This window comes from Strigops habroptila, chromosome 9 (genome assembly GCF_004027225.2).
Source record: "Strigops habroptila isolate Jane chromosome 9, bStrHab1.2.pri, whole genome shotgun sequence".
Taxonomy (NCBI): Eukaryota; Metazoa; Chordata; class Aves; order Psittaciformes; family Psittacidae; genus Strigops; species Strigops habroptila.
The window spans coordinates 12,776,894-12,794,352 of NC_044285.2; the positions used below are offsets into that span (position 1 = coordinate 12,776,894).

General features: G+C 39.8%; 1 protein-coding gene across 3 annotated transcripts; it reads left to right on the plus strand.

The window, feature by feature from the left end:
- The first annotated feature begins 502 nt into the window (after window positions 1-502).
- On the plus strand, window positions 503-13,174 carry LEO1 (LEO1 homolog, Paf1/RNA polymerase II complex component). Of its 3 annotated transcripts, none has more exons than XM_030496840.1 (12): window positions 503-614; window positions 1,506-2,231; window positions 2,498-2,605; window positions 3,352-3,446; window positions 3,825-3,970; window positions 5,406-5,490; window positions 5,810-5,904; window positions 6,189-6,323; window positions 6,883-7,018; window positions 7,323-7,509; window positions 7,772-7,869; window positions 11,535-13,174. In XM_030496840.1, exons 1-12 carry the CDS (start codon window positions 557-559, stop codon window positions 11,637-11,639), a joined length of 1,974 nt encoding a protein of 657 aa, XP_030352700.1. In that variant the 5' UTR covers window positions 503-556; the 3' UTR covers window positions 11,640-13,174. The 3 variants fall into 3 exon arrangements, with proteins under 3 accessions (XP_030352700.1, XP_030352701.1, XP_030352702.1); XM_030496841.1 differs by having other exon boundaries at window positions 516-614; window positions 2,501-2,605; XM_030496842.1 differs by having other exon boundaries at window positions 516-614; window positions 2,501-2,605; window positions 11,539-11,607.
- Window positions 13,175-17,459: the final 4,285 nt, after the last annotated feature.

The window sequence follows — 17,459 nt, forward strand, 5'->3', positions numbered from 1 at the left end:
AAGATGACGAGTTACACTCCTTTTCTTGGACACAGCGGGTCACTCTTCTGTGTCTCCGGTGAGTGTGCCGTGTCTCACCCATAGAAACGGGCGGGTTGAGCTCATCTCCCATCACTGTCAGTGTTAAACAGGGGCCAGGTCCAACCGCAGCGTGGAGCGGGTGTAGAGCTGTATTTAACGGCGATGGCGCCAGGGCAGGGCGACCTGTCCTCGGCAAGCGCTGCTAACGGGAGGAACCCGCACCGAGCGCAGCTCCTCTGTTCGGTCCTGCTCCGAGCCCCGGGCTCCGGCAGGCCCTGCCGCATAGCTGCGGCCACATCCGCCTTCACCGCTGCCTCCCGCGGCCACTGCGTTAACGAACTGTCCCGGGGGGCGCGGACACGCGTCAACCGCCGCCACCGGTGACGGCCGTGGGGCGCGGCCCCTTTAAGAGGCGGTGCTCCCCGCTCCCGCTCTGCCTCAGCCGGCGGTTCCGCGCCACGCTCCGTAGTCGCGTCGCTCGGTGTTTGCGTCACGGAGCGGCGCCGGCGGTGTGGCGGCGGGCGCGCGGGCCGCCATGGCGGACATGGAGGATCTGTTCGGCAGCGACGCGGACTCGGAGGCCGAGCAGAAAGGTGCGGGGCGCCGCGGGGGGCGGGCGGGCCGGCCGGTAACGTGCCGCTGCGGCGAGCCCGGGGCCTCCGCTGCGCGCCGGCGGGGCTCGGCGGAACGCGGCCAGCCCGCGCTGCGGTGCTGCCATGGCCGCGGCCGAGGGAGCTCGCGGTGGGAAGCACAAGCAGGGCGCGCTTCCGAATGTGGTAGCGCCTGTGACCTGCGTGCGGGCGTGGGGAGGGGCAGGCGCGGCGGGTGCCCGCTTTGCCCCTCGCTATCTAGAGGAGCTGTCACCAGCAGCCACGCTGGAGAGCTGTCATCAGCGTGTAAAGAAAACCAGAACGGATGGAGCACCTCCCGGTTTGACTCCTTTGTATGCTTTTAAAATGCTTGTGTCGGCTTCTGTAAATTACTTTTCAAGGCAAGTGTTCCTTTTCTTCCCCGTTTGAAACGGCACCCGCCAGCCTCAGCATTCCAGAGTAGCTCCATTGTAATGAGCGTGTCAGGGTACCGCAGAAAGCTGACTTGGGTGAAAGGCATGATGGCAGTTTCACATTTGAAGGATCTGATATATATGTGTTTATCTATTTTAAACCATCAATATTTCACATTTTATTTTCTTTTGTGTAATTGCTTATTCTTTCTACAGCTTTAGAGTCTTAGATAATAGCTTGTGGTTTGAAACTTTATGTGGCACCCATCGTTTTTCATTGTGTCTTTCATTGGCTGTGCCTTTATTAGACATCGTATTTTACTGTTTTACGTGACTTTTATATGTCTTTCTTACCATTCTCTGTAGGCTGTCTCTCTGGGTTTGGGGGTTTTTGTTTGTTTGTTTTAAAGCAAAGCCCAGCATCATACGCACATCCTTGGAGGGATGTTTTACCTCTTAAAAGGTGATGTTTGCTTTGCAGATTCCGATTCTGGATCTGAATCTGATTCTGATCAGGAGAATGCTGGCTCTGGTAGTAATGCTTCTGGAAGTGACAGTGACCAGGACGATGACAGAGAGGCAGTAAAACCTAGTAATAAAGAGTTATTTGGAGACGATAGTGAGGATGAAGGGGCATCCCATCACACAGGGAGTGACAACCACTCTGAAAGATCCTACAATCGCTCTGAAGCTTCAGGACATTCTGAGCATGAAGATAATGACCAGTCAGACGTGGACCAGCACAGTGCTTCAGAAGCTGCTCATGATGATGAGGATGATGATCGCGGGCATGGGTCTGATGAAGGCAGTCATCATTCAGAGGGAGATGGTTCTGAAAAAGCACATTCAGAGGATGAGAAGTGGGGCAAGGAGGACAAAAGCGATCAGTCAGATGATGAGGAGAGACAGCAGAACTCTGATGATGAGGAGAGACAGCAGAACTCTGACGATGAGGAGAAAGCACAGAACTCTGATGAAGATGAAAGGCCGCAGGTATCTGATGATGAGGAAAGACTCCAAAACTCAGATGAGGAGAAAATGCAGAACTCTGATGATGAGGAGAGGCCGCAGGCCTCTGATGAGGAGAAGATACAGAACTCGGATGATGATGAAAGGGCCCAGCACTCTGACGAGGAGAAGATACAGAACTCTGACGATGATGAACGGGCCCAGCACTCCGATGAGGAGGACCAAGAGCACAAATCTGGTAGGATGGAATACAGTAGTAATGATTTGCTTCTGGTTTGATCTCTATTGTTTCATTTATATTGGCATGAAAAGATTCAGACTTCACTATAAAGGCATTAATCATGTAGCTTTTCTGCTACATGACTGCAGTCATCTTTGTAATGTTTTTTTTTTTATGTAGCACTTTTAAATTCCTTTTCATCTGAACCAACTTATTAATACAAAGGAATTAAAAAATATGTGGAACAAAATTTTTAATTTGCTGAGAATAATTGTGCTCCTCAGTAGAGTCTGCAAGGGGCAGTGACAGTGAAGATGAAGTCCTGCGAATGAAGCGAAAGAAACCCATTGCATCAGATTCAGAAGCGGACAGTGATACAGAAGGACAGAAAGGTAAATGGTGACATTGTTTTGTGGGGGTTTGGTTCCTTTAATCCCCATCTTAAGCGTGACATTCATCTTCTACAGAACGTGATGAAATTGATAGTGCTTGCTAGATGGTGTAACTGCAGTGCCATGGAAATAAGAAAACAACACAGCAAGAATTCTGTGTGGGGAAGTACGTGCTGTATTTCTCCTGATTATCTCTAGTTGGCTGTATCAGTATTTTGGTTTCCTCCATGAGAGACAGAGCTTTTCTTTTGTGAACATTGTTTCATACATTTTTACTGAGTGGTGTTAAGAAATGGTGCCTCTAATCAGAACCAGCCCAGAGAACCTGAGGTTTTGTGATGTTTAGCTGGCTGAGAAAGAGGTGTTGACTCTGCTGAGAAGTAAAACCGCTAAAACGTGTTAATGAAGTTGCTGGTTATATAGATTTGTTTACGTGAGTAAAGGATCATCTTACACTCTTAATTCTTCTGTTGCCATTTTTCAGCTAGATTCTCTTACTTGATAGAGTCTCTCCAGGAAAACATACCTTGAATCATTAGCTTAAAAATACAGAGGAAAACTGGTGTTCTGGATAAGAGAATAGCATGTGCTTTGTAAACATTTGTAATTTTTAACCTTTGTAGGTGATTTTAAGTGGCAATAAAAGTGAAGGATGTGTTAATTTTATTTTCCTGTAAGTGTGCTTGCATGTAGGGGTGTGTGTACACATACATGTGTATTTTAAAATAGCAATTTTTCTGCTCAAGAGCATGCAGATGTCATGGACCTATTTGGAGGTGCAGATGACATTTCCTCAGGGAGTGATGGAGAAGACAAGCCACCAACTCCAGGACAGCCCATTGTGAGTAGAGTTGACTTTTGAAGTAATTAACATGCCATTCCACTCTGAAATGTAGAACACTGATTATGATAATATTTTAGTGAAAAAGAGTAACAGCATTAAGCTGAAAACCATATGTCAGCTGCTTTGCTGTTTCCTTACTGTCTTTTGGTCTCTTGGGTTTACACTGGTATTTGTCATCACATTAAGTAGCATATAAAAATGCTGACTTGAGTTGCTTTCACTGAACACTTTCAAGTTCTTTTACCCAAATCTTCCTGATCTCTTTTCTCTGCACATGGATGACATTTCTTTAAGCTAATGTAAGTGCTTACTAAAGCAACAGTTGCCAGGTAGATGTATTTTCCCATATGCTCCTCTTCTCTTTTTTTTCATTAGGATGAGAATGGACTGAGTCAAGAACAACAGGAAGAAGAGCCTATTCCAGAGACTAGAATAGAAGTAGAAATACCAAAAGTAAACACAGACTTGGGTAATGATTTGTATTTTGTGAAGCTGCCCAATTTCCTTAGTGTGGAGCCCAGGTAATTGCACATTAAATACATGATAAGTTGGTTTTTTTTTTTTTAGTATTTCCCTATATTGTTTTTGATTTAGTAATACAGTTAAATATGTTGGCCATATTTAAAATGGTTGACATTAAGAGGCACACTTCTGGTTGTGATCAGTCAATAGTAATATATATTGCTGTTACCTAATCAAGTGCTGAGTAATTTTCTGATGAACTTTGGTTTCAGCTTGATTTAATAACCTTTTGTCTTTAAAAACCAAACAAAAATATGATTTAACTGAAAGCGTGTCCTATTTCAGTTGAATCTTAAACATAGGTTCAGGCTCTCGGATATGTAAAAGCCGAATGGACAGCATCTTAATGCACTTTTGAGTAATAAAACCATCATTTTCAATTTTAGAATGAGCCTTTATTTGTACACGCTAAATGTGCTATTTAACTATGAAGGGGCTGGTTACTTATTTTCCTATTTACCTCACCCAAGATAAAAAAAAATTCTGGAATTTATAAGGAGAAACAAAGTAAATTATTAGAGTTGCTTGTGATGTAAGGTTTGGCCCTAGATTCTACCTTCAGCACTTCTAGCAAAGTGCTGTCAGAGCCATCTTTTTGAGTGTTTTGTTAGGCAGCTTCATTGCACTGTTTAATAGGTGTCTTGTTAGCTGCTGGTGTAGCATTGGGTTTGTTATGTGGCAGCTAAATCATTCTTCGTGGCTTTCATGCTATAGACTGTTTCAGGAGGGAACTGTTAAGAATCCAGTTAGTGGCTCTAATCAGTGAGGGAAATCCTGGGGATCTTTTGGGGTCAGACAGGACTAAAAATAGGATTGTGCAGTAACAGAGTCTGTTTGTCAGTTCTCTCCCTTGCAGCAGCCTGGAAACTATTAGGAAGGAGGCTAGGGAATGGCCTTGCCCCACTCACTCCCAGCCCAGTCGTGAGCTTTTTTGAAGGAAGAGAGGAAAATCAATCTCATCTTCCTTTCCCTTTGGTTGGTTTTGAGATTCAAATTTTAAAAAAATGACAAAGACTGTGCTTTTAGAAAATCCCTAATTCACCACATTTATAAAATGGTATTTTTCTTTTTATTTTCTCTGTACATTATTGTATAGATTTTGTTCCAGACTTCACCCTGACCTCATTATCCTGATGCTAAGGAAACAGTATTTTCTGAGGCTCACTTGTTTTCTTTAGCTAGAGCCATTTAGAGGGTCTGAATGTTCAAGTGGCTGTAATGGATGGTGGTGAAGATGCTTGGGCAGGCCTCCTGTGGTGTCAGATCAATGCAGTAAATGTCATTACTGCAGAAATTGCTGTCTCACAGCTGCAGTGCCTACTATTGTGTGCAGTGTATGATTTAAACCTTTCAAGCACCTGTTATTTTGCACAACTCTGGAATCAGCTGGATCAATTTTTAGAAGAATAAAGACTATTGTATAATTTATTGCAGACCTTTTGACCCCCAGTATTATGAAGATGAATTTGAAGATGAGGAGATGCTTGATGAAGAGGGTAGAACAAGGTTAAAACTCAAGGTATAACGTTAAGTTTCCTTATTTCTTTTACACTCATCTAGACATATTTCTTCAAAGTCTATTTCAGGTATTTTAGAATGGTGTTTTGAGTTCTGGTTCAGGTCATGAAAGTGCACCAGTTCAGCACTGAAGAGAGTTGATCCATTTCAGTAATAATTAAAAAAACCTTTACAGCTGCATTTCACCTATAAAAGCAATACCTTTCATTTCTTTGCATCCTAGCCTTTCTAACTGTAATTCTTGACCTGTACAGAGTATATTTTACCACAATCTTCCTTACTATGAGTTAGAAAAAGTGTGCTGTTTATTTTCCCCACAGGTAGAAAACACAATACGATGGCGGATGCGACGAGATGAGGAAGGGAATGAGATCAGAGAAAGTAATGCACGGATAGTGAAGTGGTCAGATGGAAGGTTAGTTTGGACTTTGTGCTATTGAAGGAATACAGTTGTTTTTCCAGTGAAATGCTATGGCTTGCAAAATTGGAAGGTCAACAAACTTCAATATCAGTTCTGCACAGCAGAAATTATTTTAGTCTCAGTGCTTTGAAAATTTTATGCTCTCTTTAGTTTGGATTGAAATATAATTATTGGCTATATTTGAAAAGAAAACACAAAGGCTTTCTCCATTTAGAAATGAGGCAAAAAATAGACTGTGGGGGCTTTGTCAAATAATTGGTATATGAATCTCTTTTAAGCATGTCTCTTCACTTGGGCAACGAAGTCTTTGACGTGTACAAGGCGCCATTACAGGGAGATCACAACCATTTGTTTATCAGACAAGGGACAGGTCTACAAGGACAGGCTGTTTTCAAGACAAAATTAACCTTCAGGTAAACATGCTATTCTATATCAAACATTTATACTTCCTTTGCAGTTAAGTGCTGTAACTAGTATAGAAAGATTAGACATACTAGTTCCTAAACTTGCGGAGTGTAACTGTTTAATTAAAATGTGCTATTTTCCAAAGTCAGTATTTCGCTAAGATTTGTCCTAAATTAGATGTCCCAGTTTGAAAGGTTAATATGCCATTCACTGCAATATGTAGGCTACATGTATTTTTTAATATATATTTTAATTTGCATTTTTAAGTGTAAGTCCTCACCTGAATCAGAAGGAATATTCCCTGAAATTAACCTGTTGTCTGATGCACAGTTGCTATCAAGATGATGATTACGTCCTGGGCTATTGACGTGAAATGTGACGATGATTATTTAGGCTGGTAATGGACTGCAGATGCTTTGTTGAGAGAGGAATTGATGTCTCCAGTAGCTGTTACAATGCACATAAGGTGCACCTCCGTCACTGGAGGTGAATCTTTGAAATCTTAAGTATGCTGGTCTGACTGATGTTCCTTGGAGAAGTATTTAACCCGTAGCTATTTTTTAACAGGCCACACTCTACAGACAGTGCCACTCACAGGAAGATGACTCTGTCTCTGGCAGATAGGTGCTCAAAGACCCAGAAAATCCGTATTCTGCCAATGGCAGGTCGTGATCCAGAGTCGCAGCGGACAGAAATGATTAAGGTATTGTGGCAGGGAACTCTCTTATCTGCTGATTTAATCTAAAACATCACAACCCTCATATAGCTGAACATTTCTGAACATTTTATGACTTTACGAAAAATAGAGTGTATTTTGGAGTTACAGACAAGAGTTGTTAGCCATGGGTGGTTAACCTTACATATTAGAAAAAAATCAGTACAGTCCAGTCATTACACTGCCGTGACATTATTTCAAAAGGTAGAGTAGAATACAAGTTCCTCTTCAGTTGGTTTTGTTTGGGGATTTTTTTCCTCAGTCTTTATGTATTCCTTGTTTCTTTGGACAGAAAGAAGAGGAGAGATTAAGAGCTTCCATTCGCAGAGAATCTCAGCAGCGAAGAATGCGGGAGAAGCAGCATCAGCGTGGTCTGAGTGCAAATTATTTGGAACCTGACCGCTATGATGAAGAGGATGAGGGAGATGATGCAATCAGTCTAGCAGCTATCAAAAACAGATACAAAGGTGGCATCAGAGGTAATAAACCTTAACAGGGTGTAAGTAGGGCCTGTGTGATTCAGATGGATTAATTTCTTGGTAGAGTCCTGCTGAAATTGTATTTTGCCAGTTCATTTGATACATGAGCAGACATGAATTGAGTTTGTGTAAGTTTATTTTGTTTACTCTGGACTTAGATTCTGCCAGCTTTCTGTGGACTAAATGTAGGAGAAGTATTTTTAATATTCCCTCTTCCTCACCAATTTCAGATAAATATTTGTCTTTGAATTTTTCTCTGCAGAGGAACGTGCTAGAATCTACTCTTCTGACAGTGATGAAGGCTCGGATGAAGATAAAACACAAAGACTACTCAAGGCAAAGAAACTTACTAGTGATGAGGTAAGAAAAAGATTTTGTTCTTAAGCTGCTAATTTTCCGTCAGGAACATTTCCTGCACTAAATCTGTTTCTTAAAGCTGAGACTTTTGTAGTTTCATTTCTGCTCTGATTAATGTATTTGACTTGGCGTGCTTCCCATGACAATTAATCACCAATTTCTTACATACTGCATCAGTTCATAGACCTGAGTGATTCCCAAAGGAGGTCACTATTGTTATTGCTGATTTAAAGATGGAAAAAATTACGCAGAGTTATGTAAAATGAGTTTACCAGAATTATGCAAGAAGTAAGAAGACTTAATATCTGTACCCTAGTGCAGTGTTTTCTGCTAAGCTACATGGTGCTCTCCTGTTCATTACGTAAATAGCAGAAGCGTTTTCACATCATATTTCTTCTCTTAGTAACCAGAATATTTAAAAAAACAATAGTAGAAAAGAGTTAATATCCACTGCTAAGTATTATCCATCACCCAAGTACTATCCTAAACGTTAGGCCATGGTCAAGTGTTAGCTACAGCAGTAGTGCTGTTTCCTCTTCTGAAATTGTGGTTTATTGGTTAGTAATTTATCACTGCTGGGTTTAAGCAGATGAATCTTTGTGCACATCACGTCTTGAGGCTTAGTTCATTTCAAGTAATGTGACTTCTGAGAGAGCACTGCAGTATAGCACTTTTGAAAACTGACAGATGACATTTCTGAGATTAAAACTTAACTGTCTTCATCCAGTGACAGAAGTGAAACCAGGAGGTATATGGACTCTGTCCTATATCAGCTATACCTGTGTAGTCTGTTTTCCTGACCCTTGCTCCTCATTGTAATATGCTTCTGTGGCAAAGAGCCATAGGGCTTTTACTGTGTACCTTGGGAAGCTGAAAGAAGAGGCAATTTTGGAATTCGTGACACATGGCAATTGACGCTGGCTTCCCACTGCCCTGTTCAAGAGGGCAGTGGGTTGGGTCAGGTGTTTGGCCTACTTGGTTTTAGTAGCCCATGAGTTTTCTTTCTTTGAGATGTCACCAGTTCTGTATTACTGTAATCTTGCTGTTGATTGGTATAGTGCAGCCCCGAGTTGCAGCTGTGCTTGCATTGCTCTCAAGCCAAGATTGGCTTAGGAGTGGCACTTTGGACACACCTGGCTCTGCTGATAGGCACCTTCACTTATGTGGCAGAATAATAAATACAACCTACCTTAGCTTAACAGGTTGTTATTACTACCTGTATACTTGTAGGTATGAGAGATGTTTTTACATTGGCTTGTTAGTTTGATTAATCTTCCTGTCCTGTTTACTGTTTCAGCTGATTTCCTACAGTCATACCTAGTGTGCTATTTTAATAGCTGCTGAAGTGGCTAAAATCTAATCCTTGAATTTTAGAGGTTTCTGTAATAAAACCTTTTCTTAAAAGAGTAATTTTGCAGTGTAGCTTGCTCTGTGTCCTAGTGAATGAATGCATGGCAGACTTCTGTAATCACAGTTGCTGAAATTCCAAAGTTGTGTTTAAATGACTGATAGAGGACATCGTTTTCAGTATGACACATACCTCCATAATTAAAGAAATCTTAATTTTTGAAGGAGTAGGTTTGCTCTTACTTGCATTTCTATACTGTGCTTCCTGTAAACTTCTCGGGAGTCATGTCTTCTGAGCCTCTTGGATGTTTGCTGCATTCTGAGTGCATGTTCTTGCTGCTGTGACTACTCCTCTTGCACTGTACACTGACTATTTGCCCTAATATGACACAGAAGTAAAAGTTAGTTCTTCTTTTTAGACATAGATTCTGGCTTTTTATTATACATCGAGGAAATGTTAATAATTCAGAAAATATGACAGTAATCCTGGACACAGCCATAGTGAGGCACATGGACAAAACTAATTTTGTGAGCTCTGTTAGTGTTTGTTAGTAGAAACTGAATAGCTGCTAGTTCATGATACAGCAAAGTCAGGACTTTGCAGTTCCAGTCTCATAAGAACAGGTCTAGTCAACAGCATTTCTCTGCTGCTTGAGGAACAATAGCCTCCATTTTAAAATTACTTGACTTACAGGTAATATTCCCATCAAGGCCACAGAGGGGTGCTGCAGTGTTATGAAAAAACCCCAGGATGCATCATCACTGCTTACTTTCAGTCACCACTTAGGAAGTATGGTATTTGTAATACGTATGCACATACACGAAACACGGACTTCCTCATACACAGACTTTTATGTGCTGTCAGTCACCAATACAGCACAAATCTTTGTCCTGGTAATAATTTGTTAGCATTACTGAAAATGTCAATCTGCTATTAATGCATTTTATCAACACATGGCAAGTAGTTTTACTGTTACTGTAGTTAATGGGCATATTCTGCTAACCAGGAAGATGAATCATTTAACAATAGCCTGGCTAGATTACAAGAGAATGCTTGTTTTGAGGAAGAAGCTATCATTGAGATTCCCACCCCTACTAATGTCTGTTTTCCATGCTTCAAATTCCTTTCCTAGATTCTCACTGTGCTAACTCAATATAGAATAAAATGCTTTACATAAGAACTTAACCATTAGAGTTCTGAAACTCCAATAATTTGTTAAAGTTCTGCAACTCAATCTTTGCTGCTTCTTAAAATCTGAGTAATATGTGTTGCTTTAGAAAGAAATCAACCAAAAAAACCCACCCCCAAGCCCAAAAATGGAAAAAGATATGAGCTTGCTTAGACCTGAAGGTATTTTTTAAGATACTCTTCTTTTTAAACAATAGTGGAGTTACCACTTGTACTTTATGTCAAAATTGATGAGTTTTGCATTAATAACTGGTGATTTGTAGTTTGATTAAACATTTTCATAGCAATCTGATTTAAAATGTTGTTTGGAAGGAGGCTTTAAACTGAGCTCATGTAAATGCACATGGAATAAAAATCAACCTGTTGACTCAATATTTAGGTGCTAAAAATTGGTCATCCAGCCTATAAAATCATTATGGTATTGCTTGCAAACAGGTAACTAATTCAATAATTTGAGTTACTTTGAGTAGCTCTTTGAAGCCTCCTGAACTGTTAAATTTCTTGGAGTGTAAACTCTGATGTTAGTTCTCAGTGGTTTCTTATCAGTCTTTTTCCTTTATGCCAGAGAGTGATTTAGTTGCTGGTTTGGGATTTTTTTTTTAATGAACAAACAAAGTGCCTCCCCACTTACTCAATTTCTTCTTTGCCTCAGTAGCTCTAACTTAGGGCACACAAGTGTCAATAGTCTGAAAACTGAGCAAAGCTGCACAGGCTGCCAGAAGGGAAAGCTGCTGCATGTTGAAAAATTCCCTGCAAATTCTAGGAATTACCCATACTTGTAAGACTTGCTGAGAATGATATTGCATATTTCATTAATCCAGATTATGACATAAATTACTTCCATGCCACAGTTCAGTTTGAAGAAGATATGGTTGCATGTCCATTGACGTAAGTGGAGCTGCAAATGTATTATGGACCCACTCTGGTTGGGCCTTGATACTGGTAGCAAATGTTTACTGAACTTAAAGTACTGATCCATAAGCAGTCCTGCATCACAGTACTCAAAATGGGAAAACTATAACGAATAATTTTGCTTTTCTTACAAGAAAGACCGTGAGGTCTTTTTGTTGTTCTTCTGAGTCTTCTATTTGGGCTTAAAGTGTGTTGAGTTTTGTCCTTTTTTTGCCTTTAGGAAGGTGAACCTTCTGGAAAGAGAAAAGCAGAGGATGATGACAAAGCAAGTAAGAAGCATAAGAAATATGTGATCAGTGATGAAGAGGAAGATGATGACGATTAATATTAAGGAAGCACAGAAGCTGAATTTTTTTTTTATATATATATTTATATATATATTGTACAGTTCTCTTACAGCGAAGATGTAAGTAACCATAAGGGGGTTATTTTGATAAAGGAAAATTCCGTTGAAGTCTGAGTTTCTGATGTGAATAAAGTTTTTTGACTTCCTTTTACTTTTTAAGCTTTTTCTCTTACTGCAGCAACTGTTGCACCAGGGATTGTCACAGTGCCATTTGTTATCTCACACAGTACATTTCAGTTTGGAGAACTGTAGTAATTGATTATCCAAGTGAATTAATCAGTGATTTTTACTGTGTTCTTCAGGAGAAACCATTCTAATCTTTACAGAATGCTTAAATGATAAATTTCCCTGACAAGGGTATGGCGATTTAGCTTACCATCTGTATGGAAGGGTTGGAAGAACATATGAGTGTCCAGTACAATTCTGGTTTATTTCTAGATATTCCATATTTCCTGTTGACTGTGGACAGTACATCACTATCCTGATATATTTTGGTGACTAAAAATATTTCTTACCATGTCTGAGTATGAAGTTCCTGCAGTTAGAATAGTTAACTCATCAAATAAGACATTTATTTTTCATGCGTTGAAGCCCAGAATGAAAATCTGCATCTTGCCTGAGCATTATCAATAATAACAATAATAATAGGCACATGCTAGTGATGTAAATGTCAGAGTAAAAGCACTTGTTTAAACAAAACTAAGAAATTTCTGCCAGCAGAGATGAAACTCTCCTTTAAAAGGTGAAATGAACCATAATGCAAAAATACATCCTAATAATAGTGGCTCATAATCTCTTATAATCCTTATGGTGCTATTTCCTGCTGTTCCTGCTTGGTTGTATAAATAGGTTTGTTTAGCTGGGAAGTCGCTGGAGGTGAATGTTCTGGACAGAATCATTGCTGCTTTTACACTATTTCTAAACACCTTATTTGATGATACACCAGTTGTAAAGCGGGGAAAGGCTACAAGAAATACCTGAACTTTTCCATGCTTTCTTTCCAAGATGAAATATCCCATATGTAGTTTTCCTCGTTGGTGAGAGAGCATTCAGATGTTATCTGTGTTGCTTTTTTAACTGTCTTTCCACACAGTCCTACGGAGTTTGGATGTGACTTAAATAAGGTAACAGAAAGAAAACAGAACTAGCTTAATGCCTCTTTAAAAACAGTAGAAGGCAAGTGCCTCATAGTCAGCATTTTCCTCTTGTGACATTCTCTGGTGCTTTGAGATGCAGCTTTCAACCTGGACATCTTGGGTTTGTCATCTTTAATTAGGATAATAGCTTGTCAAAGTACTGTACCTCAATTTCTCCTGCCTGGAAGGTACAGGAAGTGTTCTAGCTGCGGTAGGACGGAGCTCTGTGCTAATATATTCTGATGAGCAGCTGACTGCAGTGTCGATATTTGCAAGTATGAAAACAAAGTGAAAAATATCAACTCAGAAATCTGAGTGCCTGAGAAACTGTTGTGGGGTTTTTTCTATAATTAAATTGTTATCTAAGAGTTCCTGTGCCTCTTTAATGTGCAGATAAAACCTTTCTCCATCTGCTGGAATTTTGACCCTGTAATCCTCTTAGTTCAGGCCTCTGCTGGGAGACTGATTCCTTACATGAGGTTACTTGCTTTCCATTCGTAACCTTCTCAGGAACAAGCCATCTGCTTAGAAAGGGACTCATTCTATAGGGATGTAACATACTGTAATTTCACATAAAAACCTCCCAGATACCTCTTAAACAACAAATTTGCTGTATGGAAACACACTGCTTTTTCACTGGTAATGTGTTTGCTTTTATGTCAGTTCAATTAAGTGTTGGCTGTTTTTATTTTGACTACACTCCTAAGAGTGAAAATGTTTTAATCACTTTCATAGGTTTGATGCTGACTAAGCCTTTACTAAGTACTCCACTTTAGCTTCCAAAAATTAGGCTTTTTGTGGATTATGAAGATGAAAAGAAGTAATTTTTTTTTCACTGTCGTCCTTTGTAAATTGCTCTTTTAAAGTCTTCTTTAGACATGGAATTTTAGAAAGTGTTTTCTCATCTTAAATTGGTTTAACAATCATCGTGTAATTAAAGTCACTTGAATGAACTTAGCCTTATCCACAGTATTTTCTTAGTTGTGAGTCTAATGTATAGTTTTACTTAACTTGAAGACAGTTTCTGCTATCCCTTTTCCCAGCCTCCAGTATGAGAGAATTACTTGGAATTGTTTCATTTTAAATTAAAATTAAAAATATTAAGCCAAAGTTAAGAGAATGTGGATTGAACTGTGTTTACTCTTGTACTAACTGGTCAGAATACTTCTTCCAGAAAGGGCATGATTTGAACAACTTCCAACAAAGAAAAATTTCTTTGAAGAGCTGATACTAAGCTCTGTGAGTACTGGATTTTCCGGCTAGTGGCAGGATGCAGGATAAATTCTCTTGAAGCAGTCACTGAAAGCTCTTCTTGGCTATATAGTTTTGTAATTTCAAGTATATTCTTCAGCTTTATCTGGGTTTCCAATTGTTAATCTGGAGTTTTCTTTCTAGTACCTTATAGCATTTTCCACTATCCATTTTTCTCCATCCTGGCCATGCAACTTGGCATGGATTTCATGTTTCAGCATCACGCGATGGATCAGGGAGTGCCCATTGGAAAGAGCAGCTGCTCATGCAGTCCCTCACTTCTAGCAGCAGGTTTGGCAATAGGTAGCCCAGCTCAGTGAGTCAACTTGCTAAACTGCCAGGAAATGGCTTTTCTGCTGAGCTGTGTGTTCTGTCAGGCATGCCTGCAGGACTGACTGCCTTACTGCCATGTGAGCATCAGCCACCGCAGGGAGTCGGTGTGGCCACGACTGGGGGAAATCAGGGAAGGGTGATGTCGTTAGCTGAGGTAGACATTTACTTGGCTTTCTTTGAAAACTTGCCCTGACCATACAGAAAGAAGTGAGTAGTTTTCTACTGGTGTAGCTGCCAGAGCTGGCACCAATGAAGAGTCATCTGTGCCTTGAGGTGGTGCAAGGCGAAGCAGGACAGATCCTGTATATGGCAGCAAGTTTTAGCTCAGCTCTGATACGAAGCTGCAGCCTGAGGAATGTGTTAGACATGAGATGGTGACTTTCCTATGAAGTCATGGGTATTTATTTCTCAATCAGTAGGCACGGGGGGTCCTTGGTGTCAGCCCATGCTAGCAGACTGCCTTTATATAACAGCATTAGACTGCTAATGAAGCTCTCTGGGTGTTGAATGTTTAGAGATTGTTAGGTGGGAATGACTGAGAAGATGATCTGTTTCTGATAAATGTTTTAGTTTTTGCTGTAAGAGGTATAATGTCTTACATGTGTGAAACATAGGTAGGCTATTCTAACACTCAGGAACTTGCCTGTAACTTGCCTTGGAAGTGCTTCTTGGAGAGCATGTGACTAATACCTGCTGTTGCCTAGTGATGCCCTTTGACTTGAGCTGGGTTTTTTTAATACCTGTCTGGACATGAAAGACTTGCAGAAAAGCTGCAAACTGGTATTGATTACTAGCTTGTATCTTTAATTGCTTTAAAACTCCTGCGTATTCTGGGGAATTATATAAGCTAAGTAATGGAGAAAATAACATAAAATTAAGTAAATCTGCTGAAACGATTGTCTGACACAAAGCCTTTTTATTAAAAAAAAAAACAAACCAAGTCCTTTGAGAGGAATCCTTTTGAAAAGACTCTTGGTTTCTTGAGGGTTTTGGTGGTGCTTTTAAAGGCTATTTTTATGCTTTAAAAGCCTATATGAATCTTACGGGCTGATATTTGGAAAAAGTCATTTATTAAAGTGGAAGTTTAACTTCAGAAAGTGGGGTTTTTCCATTAAGGCTTAGTCTTGAAGAAATAAGAGGTGGTGGAGCCAGTTTACCAACAAATGTAGCTTCATGTCTCTGGGTTATGTTGAAATTCACTGGGAAGCAGTTGCATTCATGCAGTTATTGTTAGTCATGGAATCATATCCATGTTGTATTCTTTATTTATTGTAAATTAAAGATAAATAAAATCTTACAAAACAGTGAAAGTATTAACTAACATACCCTCTTTTTTATATCCTTGGCTGAGTCGGGTTATATCTCATTTTATATTGTTTCATGCTTTTCCTGTTCTATGCAAGACACCTCACTTCAGTATGTAACTGTGGAGTTGAGGTGCTAATCTTAGCCTGGTAATTTGGCAGTTTTTCTGAGGTTTTCTTCTCATGACGTGTAACGATACATGATAAACATTCTGTACAGGACAGGTTCTTACAGTAAGACTCCTTATTGATCTTATGATAAATCCATTTTTGGAAAATATACATGGACACTGAAGGAGCACTCTCATTTTCAACATGTAAAGGAAATAAACATTAGGGTTTTGGTAACAGCAGTGCCAGCTCTTTCATTCAGGCGTTTATATTAACACCATTTGAGTTATTACCCTTTTTCATACCTACCTTGTCGCATTGTGTGTGTCAGATCAGTAATGTGTCTTTTGGATCGAATTTTCTGTGTTGTTCCTCTCAGTACAGGTGTTTCTGGTGATTAGGAAAGGAAATGAGAATATTTTTCCTTTGGAAAAAAATGCAAAATATCTGCTGTCATTTTGAGAAGCATTGGTGATCACTTACAGCTTCGTGTCTCATGATGAAACAAGAGGCTTAAATAACAAGGACAGAAATAGTGGAGTGTTAGCTTACTGACTAAAAATGTTTGCCTGTTACCCTTTCCAGCAGTTCTGTGAATTGCCTTGGGATGTAGATGGTGTTCCTCTTCCTGGAACTTACACCAGTGTGTTATTGAACAAAGACAGCTATAGTCTAATGTAAATGCAAATTTGGGCCCAAATATATTTGGATTCTTAAATCAGTCTTATGAAAATGACTAGAATGTGTTCTTATTTTGGGACTAACTACATTTAGATGAACCTAGTGGGAGAACATAGGATAGAGATCAAACTCTTGCAGTACCTACAGTAAAGACGTTTAAACCTGTAGCAACCTCCCTCATTTGAAAAAGAGCTAAACTTTCAAATTATAATTTCAGGAAAGCATTTAAGTTTTGTAACAGTCCAGCTATGTATAAATGATCTAATATACCCAAGATGGACATTGCAGTGATCTTCTGTAACAATAAATGGAAATGAATTTAGAGGGGGAACAACCTTCAAGTCAGCAAGTTGACTTGACAGGCCTGTGGTTTTTAAGGAGGATTGACACTTGCAGAAGTGTTTGGGTTTATGGGGAAGGATAGCCAGCCTGAAGTATTGTAGAGAGAAAATGGTCAGCTTCCAGAATCCTTCACTCAGTGAAATGCAGGCACACAGTCTAGGATGTGAAAGCTGTCTTAAGGAAAAAATCTGTCTGTTGATCTAATCAGGGTGTATAAGGCTATTACAGCCCCATGTGAGTATTTATGGTAGGCTTGTAAAAGATTCAAGAAATGTGATGTACAGTGGAAACACTAACTCAGCCTTGACCCGTCACTGTGTGAGTGGGCATTGCTATAAAAAGAGAAGAATTATTTGTTTCAGGTAAGGGGGGGGGGGGATCAGATTCCTTGGGAAAAAAAAAAGTTTTCTTAAATAAGATGTACAAATAAAGTGTGCTTGGGAAGAAAGATAGATAAGTATCTTCAGTAGAAAATAGGAATTTGTTACTAGCTGTTCTTTTCTCTAAAGTTATCAAGACAAATTGGTCTTCATTTCAGCACCCAGTGAAGTGTGCAGTTACAGGATGTGCCTGGTCGCTGTCAGTATTAATTTCAGGTCTGTACTGAAACTTCTCCAGCAATTTACAGAACAAGCCAGCGA